At 28.4% G+C, this 13,501-nt stretch overlaps 1 protein-coding gene and 1 long non-coding RNA gene across 3 annotated transcripts; both read right to left on the reverse strand.

Moving 5' to 3' along the window:
• Positions 1-1,106: 1,106 nt before the first annotated feature.
• LOC132800592 (anthocyanidin 3-O-glucosyltransferase 2-like) lies at positions 1,107-2,779 on the reverse strand. Its single transcript, XM_060814664.1, has one exon. The coding sequence runs from the start codon at positions 2,699-2,701 to the stop codon at positions 1,199-1,201; it is 1,503 nt and encodes a 500-aa protein (XP_060670647.1). The 5' UTR covers positions 2,702-2,779; the 3' UTR covers positions 1,107-1,198.
• Positions 2,780-4,298: 1,519 nt separating this feature from the next.
• Positions 4,299-6,436, reverse strand: LOC132800655 (uncharacterized). Of its 2 annotated transcripts, none has more exons than XR_009635901.1 (3): positions 6,007-6,436; positions 5,801-5,861; positions 4,299-4,508 (listed from the first exon to the last, which is right to left on the reverse strand). It is a non-coding gene; the product is annotated as an uncharacterized LOC132800655 (long non-coding RNA). The 2 variants fall into 2 exon arrangements; XR_009635902.1 differs by having other exon boundaries at positions 5,973-6,436.
• Between the last annotated feature and the right edge of the window lie 7,065 nt (positions 6,437-13,501).

Raw genomic sequence — 13,501 nt, forward strand, 5'->3', positions numbered from 1 at the left:
TAATCAAACTTATTTTTAATTTAACTTATTTTAAATTTTTAACAAAATCGAAGTTTAAATTTTTTTTTTCTTTGGCATTAAAAGATATTTAAATTTTTTAATATACATTTGTAAGTTGATTTATTACAAAATTGTCAAATTATTTTTGCTAAATCATTTTTACCCAATAAAATTAGAGATAAAAATTGATCTCTTCTTACTTTAATGAATTTTCTAATAACTCGAATGCAAATTTATAATATTCTATTAGCTCTACATAAAATGATAAAATAATTATTCTAAATTATTATTAATGCAAATTTAACATGTTTTTCCATATGTTTTCCATAATTCATAGGATATTCGTGGGAATAAATGGCCATTTGTAATAGGCTATTTTGTTTAAGTATTATATTATGTTGTGTTGCATTGTAAGGTACTATTTTATTCTTTATAGTTTTACATATTGTAATATTATCTTCTTATCATTGTTTATATTAATAGTAATAGTGATATATTAAAATACAAATAAAAATAAAATAACGATTGGTAATCCTATTTTCATTGTGTTAATATTTAAGTATTAATATTTACTATTTTCATTAATGTTGTTGTTAGTAGTAATAATTATGATTATAGTTTCCTATTGAAACACAAAAAAATTAATTACACTATTATAATTTGATTATTTAATTTTTTATATTATTAAAAAATTATGTGCTATCAATAAAATTTCTAAGGAGATTGATTATTATTTGCTATTTATGCGTTTTACAAATTATTATTATCATTGCAAAGTAGTTTCAAAAAATTATTATAGAAAAATATAAAAGATTTTTTATTTATAAAAATATATATTTTGATTTTTATTATTAATTTTTTATTAGTGATTATAATTTTTAAAATTTTAAACTAATAATAACTTATTTTGTTTAAAATTAATCTATAAAGGATATAAATAAAATTGATTTATGTTTAGAAGTTGAAAGGGATAATTTTATTATATAACATGCCATGTAGGAGAGAGAAAACAATTTAGTAAATAAATTTCATTCGTAAAGATTTTAAATGTAATGAATATTTAAAATCTAAAAGGCTATATCTGAATTGGAAAAGACACATGGAATTTTTCCGAAAACCTTAGAAAAAGCACATAAAATATATTTATTAGAAATTACTTAACGAAAAAAAAAAAAAAAAAAAAAAAACAAAAGGCCTCTCAACTTGAAGGCAGATTAACCATGACAGTTTCGATGAAACTTTTCAATGAAGAATATGAAGGTCCACCATCCATTAAAGCCTGTTTACTTTTCTCACTTACTTGTTTAACTCTTTTCCTAACATCACTCTCATTCTCCATCAACTTTCTGATCCCCGTCTCTATTTCTTGAGCATTTACAATCACAACCTCATCATTGGCCCCGCTATAAAAGCCTGCAGTCCTATAATCCAACTTAATCTCAACACCCAGTTTCATTTCCTTAACAATCTCAAACGCATTAAATTGCTGCTCAGCGTAAAGCGGCCACGTGGCCATAGGCACACCGAACCACAGACTCTCCAAGATTGAATTCCATCCGCAATGCGATACGAACCCTCCAATTGCCGGATGAGAAAGTATATCAACTTGTGGGGCCCATCCTATGATTTTACCAATCCCAACCGTTCGATCGAGAAACTCTTTGGAAACGACTTGGCTTGGATCGTCGTAATCAGTTGGTGGAGTGAAAGCATTTTTTGGAGGAGGCTGTCGTAGTGACCATATGAATCGGACCCCACTATTTTCTAGTGCAATAGCAATCTCTGTCACTTGCTCCTCACTGAAACCTCCCATGCTCCCGAAACACAGGAACACTACTGACGATGGAGGTTGATCATCAAGCCACTTAATTATATCCGAACCATGATGCGTCCTTTCTGGGTTCAGTATGGGTCCCACAGAATACACCGGTGGAAATTCACTCGTCTCTGATAATGAACGGATTGCATGGGATTCCAGCTCTGCAAACGTATTTACTAAAATACCCTTTGAGTCCCTCATCCTTCTAGCATGAGTCAGCATCAACGGGGCGCTATCTTTGAGCAAAACCACACCGGGCAAAACACTAGCGGGTACCGGGTTTAAAATACCCGGGACGACCAAATCGGTATTCGGGTCGTCCTTGAAATCGGTGGTATCGATGTTTTCTTCATCCTTAAGGTCTGTGATATGGAACATGAGGCGAAGAAAGGACGCACTAGATGTGAAAAACACGTATGTAGGAATCCCGAATTCCTCGGCTACGTCTTTCATGGTGGTGCAGAATATGTCGATGACGAAACCGGCTAGTCGGGGCGGCGAGTCAGACTCATGATCAGCACTACTCTTGTCTCTGGAATGGATCAGTTTTGCGGCAACGGCTTCTCTGACATGGGGTTTTTGAATCTCCGCGAACTGATTCAAGAAAAGGCCAGGGTTGGAATCTGCAAGGGTATTATTATGGTCGTGTGGGAGAATGACGAAGCTGATACGTGCTGAGATGTTGGAGAAGGAAGAAGAAGAAGAAGAAGAAGAAAGAGAGTGGAGGTAGGTTGAGACTTTGGTTTCAAAGGGTAGCTTCATGACGAGTACCGTAACGTGAAGACAATGATCTCGAGCCACGAGGAGCTTTGCCATCTCCACTGTGGAGACAAGGTGACCAATACCAGGTGAGGGGATGAAGATGAGCTCAACTTTCTTCATTTTTTTTTATTTTTTTATTTTTCACGAAGTTTGATGGGTTTGGATTATATATATAGATATATAGGTTTTGGATTTTATGTCTTTGAATGTATATACTGTTTATATCAATATATAGTGGTAGTGCAATGTTCTTTGGTACTCAACAAACAGAAAATTAAGAGTGAAAAGTTATTGACAGCACTTTCGTTGGCAACGATGTCAAAACTATTCACAACTGACGTCATGGCTTTGCTGGTATTTCCTTTTGACCTTTTCTTACGAAGGAAATAAAATAAAATAAAATTATGTGTGATGAGAAATTTAATTTCTTATAATTTTTTTAAAAAAAATTGTTAGGGATAACAACTTTTTAACTTATTATTATTTTTAAGTTTTAACCAAAATAAAAGTATAATTATCTTTTTTTTTTAAAATAAATATAGTTGTTTTATGACTAATTATTCATCATTTCTTGTACGGGTAATTAAAAGCATCATTAGTAACATTGCCTTTTCGTATTGAAATGTAAAAACATAGAATATTTATGTATTTTATAATTTTAACAACACATTGTATAAAATGATAATATTAAATTTGGCATAAAAATGCGATTGACGTCTTTTGACAATGAACCCCATTACAATAAATTTTATGATGTCCAAATCATTAAATAATAGGATTTTTAATTTTAAATTTTTTTAATGGTTAAAATTAAAAGAAATGAGATCCAGCTTAAACATGGTAGCCTCTCCCACCCTTTTTTTTATCTTTCTTTCCCCCCCCCCCCCCCCCCCCCCCCCCCCCCCCCCTTTTCCTTCCCAATGTTTTCTTGCAATTTTTCTTTCCTTCCTACAATGTTTATTTAACTTAAAGCCCATGCAATTGGAAAACCTAATTAATACACGGAGAGAAATTAAAATTTGTGTATGGAGAAGAATTTTTGGAGGAAAAATATGGTGCATATATGATGATAGTATGGAAAAAAATAAAATATAATAATAAATAAAATTTTGGTAGATGAAAAATAAATGGTGGAAGATTAAAAAAAAAAAATGTTGGTAGATAAAATAAATGATTCTAGATTAAATGCATGGTCCATATGGTCAGTGTATATACATAATAATGATAAAAAAACAAAAGGTGGTAGATGATAAAAAGATTGTTGGTAGATAAAATAAGTGGTTGTAGATTAAAAGCAGAATCGGGCGTTTAAAATGTGTGATTGTATAGAATCCAATAGGGGCACCATAAATAGATAATAGGTCATATATATATATATATATATATATATATATATATTTATTTATTTATTTAAAAACTTTTCAAGAAAAAAATTATTTTTGTCAAAATTAATACACAAAAAAAAAAAAATACAAGTAAAGCACTTAATCTATGCTTGAAAACTATCAGGACCCGTCCAAAATTCATCACCGGAACCTTAGACAAGCCCTGATCCCAGGAAAATACTACCGAACCTTCCAATGGAAAATCCGGCAGCACCTCCCCTAAGGATAGGACTAACCAAAAATTTCCTGCACTGAAAACACACTTCTATAAACATCCCCTTATTCCTCCCACATTACTACAAGTTGATTCCACAAATTTACAGCACTTCAAATGAACAACAGTAATCCAGTGCATAATTAATACATAAATGTCCAATACAGTATACAGAACATTATACAAATAAATATGAAATTAATACAATGACCGACAAAGAAGTAATATAGGGTGGAGAGGAAAAAAGAAAGGAGATGCTCCTTGGACTTCCGGCAATGAACTGAGACGTCGGGCTCACCCCGGATGATCGACGTCACCCAACCTGGACCTAGGGGAACGGAATTTAAAAATATGAGTGAGTGACCCTATCTACTATACAATTATAATACCACGATAATTAAGTAGATAAATAATAATTAATTGGAAATAATATTTTCTCTCAAAACCCTTACTATTATCTCGGTTGGAAAAGTTCCCATTTTAAAACATTTTCACAAAACCCTTTATTCGTATTCCCCGAAAACCAAGACATCAATTTACTCACTAAATATCAAATAAAATATAATAAGTCAAGCATCCAAAAATTATAATTAAAAGAGATTAATTTATCGAATAATTAAGTAAAGGGAAAAAAATTAAACCAATTTAAAATCCCCATTCGAATAAATACCAAAAGCAGTATTAATTATATTTTTAATTCCAAAACAATTTCAAAATATTTATTTTAAAATCCCAGTTTTGAAAATCACTTGATGCATCCACTATATACCAGTGGTGCCAACAGTACCCAGCGTCCCAAGGTACCGCCAGACAGGAGGTTATAGAGAGAAACCGGCATACGGTCGCGTGGCGTCCCACCGCGCCACTGCAAACAGGCGTCCCGGCCATGGAGGGACGGCCTACCCTCATCCGATGGCAAACACAGGACAACCCCATAAAATCACCTGCATGCTACTCACACCCACCGCGCGCTAATCACATCCGTGTGCACACTAACCATATCACATATAAACAGAACACCAGTACGTGTATGGTGCATCTAAAAATCATAAAATCCATATATTTATTTTATATCTCAAAATCTCAAATTTTCCATAACATACTGGGTTTATTCCATCCATTTAAACCCGTAAATTTCCCACAATTCCTTTATAATCATCGTCATAAATTCATCGCATAAATACCGTAATTTTCAAATCCACCATCTCTCAATTCCACCAATTTAAATATTCAAATTTTTCCAATGGCATAAATATTTTTGAAATATAATAAATTAAATCGCATAATATTCCAGGGGCATACTTATAAAAATTGAAGTCACCAACATAAACAAATATTTTCCTTGAAATATTTGAAAATCAAATCATGCCTAAAATAATGTTAAAACCACAAGAATTTCATATATAATTGAATTCCACAATTCTCAATACCATAAAATAATTTTCACATGGCATAAATTTATATAATGCATATTTTCTTTAATCAAAATAAATCCACCAATAATTTTCACAATAAATCAATTAAATATTTGACACATAGAATATAAATTTCAAATATTCAATTCACACAAAATATTCATAAATTTAATTCTCGAAATTAATTTGAAGGTGGGTCACTCACCTGGAGCATGCAATTAACCTAAGATCCTCCATATGATCGATTCCACAACGTACACGTGCTCCTAGAACACAATTCACACACACTCAAATAAAATAATATTTTATTCGGATAAATAATACCCGGTACCCGGGGGTTAAACACAAACGTTAACCAAAATTATCGAATAATATACCGAATCGAAGCTTGTGGAACGAGGATCACATTACCGGTCTCCATTGACCCCAATTCCGCCGGTGGTGGCCGGAATTTGGCTGGAAAGCTTCGGCTGGTCTTGATCTCCTCGTATCTCGCAAACCGCTTTGAATTTTGGAAATTGGAGGCCATATTTGAACTCAGAGGACCCAAAATAGGGGAAGAGGGGTGGCAATTTGGACTGGGCTGGCCGAAAACGGCGAGAATCGCCGGAAAAAATTCAACCCGCCGTCGTGACTTCACCGGCCCGATCTGGGAGCGTCGCCGACCGCCCGGCCGCCAAATTTGGCTGGTGAGCTTGCCGGCGTGTGGTCTTGGATGGTGGCCGGCCCGTGTGGCTTGTGGTGGCCGGAGAAATATGAACACGGGAGAGAGAGAGGGACGGCAGGTGGGAAGGAAGAAGGAAGAAGGAAAGAAAGAAAGAAGAAGAAGAAGAAGAAGAAGAAGAAGAGGATCGGGGGGGTGTTTTCCCACGTGGGGGAAAAGAAAAAAAAGAAAAAAGAAAAGAAAAAGAAAGAAAAAGAAATAAATTAAAATTAATTAAATAATATTAAAAATAATATTATTATATAAAATAATAATAAAATAATATGATATTAAACACGGTTGACATGTGGCATCTCAACATGGTGACACATTGTCACATTTATTAAGTCACACGTGGCACATCGTTACACGTTTAAAAATAATATTAAAATAATACAGTATTTGAAAAACTCTACAGGTCCATAACTTTCAAACCACATGTCCAAATCAGACGTGCCGCTAGTCTACGGACTCGTATCGACGAGTACTTCACAACCATGCATGAGTCAAAGCTCAACTTTGCATGAATAAAAAGTCAACTCCGGCACCCTTGGACAATTTGGATCCCAAATTGTTTTGCTCATAACTTTCAAACCGTAGCTCCGTTTTTAACGTGCTACTAGTCTACGAACTCGTGCCAATGTGTACTTTGTAACGGTACCTCAGTCAACCTAGAATTCCATCCGAGTCAAAAAGTCAACTTTTGACCCCTTGATCAACTGTCAAAGTCAAAGTCAATGGTCAACGGTCAAAGTTGGAGAACTTCCGTTGTACTTTGGGATGAGGTGTTATAAAAACACCTTCAAAACTCCCATCCCAGCAACAATTTCAAAACTTCCATCCCAGCTTATAAACTAACGTCTTTTAATAATTCCACATTAACAAAAAATAATAATAATAATAATGAAAAAAGCAAATATCTTAAGTCTTTTAATATCTTAAGCAAATAATAACATTGCCTTTTCGTATTGAAATGTGTAAAAATAGAATATTTATGTATTTTATAATTTTAACAACACATTGTATAAAATGATAATATTAAATTTGGCATAAAAATGCGATTGACGTCTTTTGACAATGAACCCCATTACAATAAATTTTATGATGTCAAAATCATTAAATAATAGGATTTTTAATTTTAAATTTTTTTAATGGTTAAAATTAAAAGAAATGAGATCCAGCTTAAACATGGTAGCCTCTCCCACCCTTTTTTTTATCTTTCTTTTTTTTTCCCCCCCTTTTCCTTCCCAATGTTTTCTTGCAATTTTTCTTTCCTTCCTGCAATGTTTTTTTTAACTTAAAGCCCATGCAATTGGAAAACCTAATTAATACACGGAGAGAAATTAAAATTTGTGTGTATGGAGAAGAATTTTTGGAGGAAAAATATGGTGTATATATGATGATAGTATGGAAAAAAATAAAATATAATAATAAATAAAATTTTGGTAGATGAAAAAAAAATGGTGGAAGATTAAAAAAAAAAAATGTTGGTAGATAAAATAAATGATTCTAGATTAAATGCATGGTCCATATGGTCAGTGTATATACATAATGATAAAAAAACAAAAGGTGGTAGATGATAAAAAGATTGTTGGTAGATAAAATAAGTGGTTGTAGATTAAAAGCAGAATCGGGCGTTTAAAATGTGTGATTGTATAGAATCCAATAGGGGCACCATAGATGGATAATAGGTTATATATATATATATATATATATTTATTTATTTAAAAACTTTTCAAGAAAAAAATTATTTTTGTCAAAATTAATACACAAAAAAAAAAAAAAATACAAGTGAAGCACTTAATCTATGCTTTAAAACACCTTCAAAACTCCCATCCCAGCAACAATTTCAAAACTCCCATCCCAGCAACAATTTCAAAATTTCCATCCCAGCTTATAAACTAACGTCTTTTAATAATTCCACATTAACAAAAAATAATAATAATAATAATAATAATAATGAAAAAAGCAAATATCTTAAGTCTTTTAATAATTCAACATTAACAAAAAAATAAAAAATAAAAAAGAGCATATATCTTAAGTAATATCATGTGTAAACAAAAAAATAAAAAATAAAAAAAAGCAAATATCTTAAGTAATATCATGTGTAAACCTTGAAATGCAACAAGAACCGACCTTAAAGGCGTCTAAAATGTATGATTGTACATAACCCTGTAATTATAGGGGCACTATATATATATATATATATTATTTAAAAAGTAAAAAGTTTTATATGTGTGTGTATATATATATATATATATTATTTAAAAAGGAGAAAACAAATTATTTTTGTCAAAACTAATGCTTTAAAAAATACAAGTAAAGCACTTAATTTATGCTTGATAAAACCTTCAAAACTCCCATCCCAGAAGCACGTTCAAAACTTTCATCCCAACTAATAAACTAACATCTCTTAATAATTCCATAAGGATAGACCATTAACCAAAAAAAAAAAAAAAAAAAAAAAAAAAAAAAGAGCAAATATCTTAAGTAACACTATGTGTAAACGTTCAAACTGACGTCATGGCTTTGCAGGAATTTCCTTTTACTTTTTTATGTGAAGGGAATAAAATAAAATAAAATAAAATTATGTTTGATGAAAAATTTGATTTTTTATAATTTTTTTAAATTGTTAGGGATAACATCTTTTCAACTTATTATTATTCTTAAGTTTTAACCAAAATAAAAATATAATTATCCTTTTAAAAAAATAAATATAGTTATCTTATGGCTTGTTATTCATTATTTCTTGTACGGGTAATTAAAATCATCTTTATTAACATTGTCTTTTCTTATTGAAATGTGAAAAAATAGCATAGTTATGTATTTTATAGATTCAATAACACATCTATCTATCTATATAATATATAAAAGAAAAAGAGTGAGTGCCACATGTCAACATACTATCATTCCAATTTTCTTCCAAAATCATCTTTTTCATTTTAATTAAATTTATTTATATTTATGATTTTATCTTTTATAGCTGTAACAAATATTTATAAAAATCATTTTTTATTTATAAATAAATTTTAAATAAATATACTTTTCTAAAATTATTGAGAATCATAAATTGAACATAATAAAAAATAATACATTATTATACTTACCAAAATTGCCATCTTTATTACACCTAGCATTGCATGTTTGAATCATTTAAAGTCATAATCACATAATAATAACCATTCTTTTGTTATAAATATTATAATATTTTTATAGTATTACATATGTTTTTTAATTTTTGTATCTAATAGATTTATGTTTAGGAACGAAGTAATAAAAATATATATATTTTTATTATTATAATATTATATATATTATAGAATGTATTTGCATATATATTGTTTACAGAATTAATAAACATATATTTTATTTAGACATAAAAAAATAAAAATATCATAAATAATAATTGTTAATGTGAAGTCCTACATCGGTTGGAAAGGGAAACGAAACACTTCTTATAAGGTGTGTGTGGATATTTTTCCCTTGAGACGCGTTTTGAAAACCTTGCGAGCTGAGTTTTAAGAGGATTCCACAGGCCCAAAGAGGACAGTATCTCATATGGGTAGTCTGGTTGTTACAGTTAAACATAGCAAAAATAAGATTTGTTGCCGATCTGTATCATAATGTACAAACCGACACATATGGTAATGGAACTGCAAATAAAGTGTATGTATATATATATATATATATATATATATATCTTTTTAAATCCAAATTAGTGTTAATTAGATAATAATAATAATAATAATGACAATAATAATAAATATAATTAAACTATATTATAAGGATTTAACTTAGGAAAACTAATTGTTTCCAAAGAATCAAAAAATATATCTAAATTTGAATTTTAATTTCACAGATGAAAAATATTATATAAATGTGTTTAAATTTGAATTAAATTATATAAATACATTTGAATTTAAATTAGAATTAGAATTTTATAGATGAAAAAAAATTAAATAGGTAAATATTTTTTAATTTGAATTCTATAAAGAATTTACTTTATAAAGTAAAAATGTGCTTTTAGGATAAATAATAATAATAATAAATAATTAAATTATATTATGAATATTTAATATATAAAAATTAATTATTTGCAAATTATCAAAAAATACATTTAAATTTGAATTCTATAGATGAGAAATATTATTTAAATATATTTAAATTTAAATTAAATTATATAAATATATTTAAATTTGAATTTAAATTCTAAAGATAGAAAAAGTTATATAAAAAAATTTCATAGATGGAAAAAATTAGATACATAAACATCTATATAATATAAAAAAAGTAGAAGAATTTTGTGCCACGTATTGACATATTATCATTCCAAATTCTTTTCAAAATTATCTTTTTTTATATTATTTATGATTTTATCAAAATATTAATCAGTATCAGATAGAGCAGATATTTAAAAATATGAAACTTTTTTTGACCTTTTTTTCGTTATATTCAAAAATATATATTTTTATTATTATAATGTTAGATAATTGATTAGAAAAGTATAAATGTTTGTACCTTTTATAGTTGTATCCAAATATGTATAAAATAAATTTTGTTTTAAAATAAATTTTAGATAAACAATAAATATATATTTATAATTTATATATTTTAAATTTTACGATAATGAATATTGATATGCACATTAAATATATGTCATAATAAAATTATACGGAATATTAAAATAAAATATATAAAACATATTATAAATTATATATAAATTGATACTGATCTGTATCATAATATATAAGCTAACATATATGGCAATCAAATTGTACATATATGTTATGTATATATAGAATAAATCTAAACTGATTAAATTTTTTAATCAAAATTTTGATATCTATAATTTGGTATATTTTAAATGGTTTACCTTCTCATTTATATATGGCAATATCAATTTGACACTATTGAAAATCTGTCGCATAATTGGTTACCAAAATTTTGGTTCAAATATTTGGTACATGTAGTATTCTTTATATATATATACACTTCTTTTTAAATCCAAATTATTATTAGTTAGGTTATTATAATAATAATAATAATAATAATTATAATAATAAATACAATTAAATTATATTATAAGGATTTAACATGGAAAAACTAATTATTTACAAAGAATAAAAGAAATACATTTGAATTTGAATTTAAATTCCATATATGAAAAATATTATTTAAATATACTTAAATTTAAATTAAATTATATAAATATATTTGAATTTAAATTTGAATTAAATTTTATAGATAAAAAAATTAAATAGGTAAATATCTTTAATTTGAATTTCATAAATAATTTATTTTATAAGGGAAAAATGTTATAAGGTAAAAATATGTTTATAGGATAGATGATAATAACAATAATAATAATTAATTAATTAAATTACATTATGAGTTTTTGATATATGAAAATTAATTATTTATAAAAAATAAAAAATATATTTGAATTTAAATTTAAATTTAAATTCTATAGATGAAAAATATTATCAAAATACACCAAATTTGAATTAAATTATATAAATAAATTTGAATTTAAATTTAAATTTCATAAATAAAAAATATTATATAGGAAAATTCTATATATGAAAAAAATTCTATCGGTAAATACTTTTGATATTGAATTCTATGATTATATAGTATTATCTGTAGAGGTTAAATTTATATCAATAACCCCAGATTCCTCTCTCTCTCTCTCTCTAATGGAGCTTACAAAATAATCCAAGTAAACTTGATAAGAGGAAGACTTCAATACATCAAATGTATATGCTCTTATTCTCACACAAGATGTGGGGGACGCACCATACTGAATCTTTTTTCAACTTGATGATCAAAAATTGATGCTCTTCCTACTGGACAACCTGAAAGATAAAGACCAAAAAAAAAAAAAGGAAAAGAAGAAGAAGAAGAAGAAGAAGAAGAAGAAGAAGTGCTTTTGGTCTGGCAGAGAGCAAATACCAAATCATTAGAAGGGTTTTTGTCTCTTTCTTTAAACATGTATATCAAACACATTATTAGTCAATGAAACATATTCATTCCGTCGAGTTTTCCATGAGACCACAAGAGTTCTACATGTTAAAACCAAGAATAAAGGTATTTAGCTTTTTCAAGTTACTTGACCACTAGGCTACAAGATATCAAGCTGGAACTTTCTTGCAATTCTTATCGTTTGTACTTTTCCTTTGAAAAGAAAAAAACAAATGTACGAACTACATCTTCATTCTAATCTATGAGTTTCCAATTGTTTTAATGGAATAGATTTTAGTTAATGGAACAAAAAAAATAAAAAAACGGAGGTATTTTGAAATACCTCATAATTTGAAAGGGTTTAGGAAAGGACCCTTTCAGGGAAATTCCATTTGCATGCGCCTGCACTTGAACCCAGGATCAAGAAGGCCCTTTATAGGTCACTTAACTACAAGGCCACAAGAGTAGAGGCAGACCTTACGCTGCAATTTTTAAATTTGAAAATTGACTTATTTTCATATAATTTTTCAATTTATTTTATTTGGGAGTTTAAGTTGAAATGTAACGAAGGGCTTCCAAGTCAAATATCTTCATATTCATCAGAGAGGAAATCAGTAATATCCAAACGAAAATAAAATTAAAAAACAATGGTTACAACTCACAACAATTCTGGCATTGGCTTTTTTTTTTTTTTTTTTGTGTGTGTGTGTGGAAAAGTAGTTTCACTTTGGCCTTTTTTCAATTGGAAATTTTCCCTAAGAAAAATAATAAGTTTTTTTTTTGTTTGTTTATTGAATAAAGAAACAGATGTATTTTGAAATACCTAATCTATTAAGAACTAAGGTCGTGATAGGTTTTCCATGCCCATACACGAACCTAGGATCAGTAACACGCTTGACGTCAAAGCTGCAAGATGTGAGCAAATTTTACCTTCAAAGTTTACATTTTATATTCTAAGTAGTTCCATCTCATTCTCATCATTGATATACTTAAAAAATATAAAATTAAAAAATTAAAAAAAAACCATCTTCCTTCTTGCTAGTGAAAGTGACACATAAAACTCTTAAATTGAAATCCATGTTATTAATGATCTTATTTTTTGACCCCATGCTATTAACGGTCTTATAAAATTTGAAATCAATAAAATATACTAAACAATTGGGTGTCCCACCCGCAAAGAAGTTTAAGGCATGGATACAATAATCAGTAGGCAATCACCAACAATCGTCCCAATAGATTTTG

The sequence above is a fragment of the Ziziphus jujuba genome, chromosome 2 (genome assembly GCF_031755915.1).
Source record: "Ziziphus jujuba cultivar Dongzao chromosome 2, ASM3175591v1".
In the NCBI taxonomy this organism is placed as follows: Eukaryota; Viridiplantae; Streptophyta; class Magnoliopsida; order Rosales; family Rhamnaceae; genus Ziziphus; species Ziziphus jujuba.

What these genes read in the sequence shown, in the direction of transcription:
- LOC132800592 (XM_060814664.1), bottom strand. Translation starts at nt 2,701, where the DNA reads ATGAAGAAAGTTGAGCTCATCTTCATCCCCTCACCTGGTATTGGTCAC.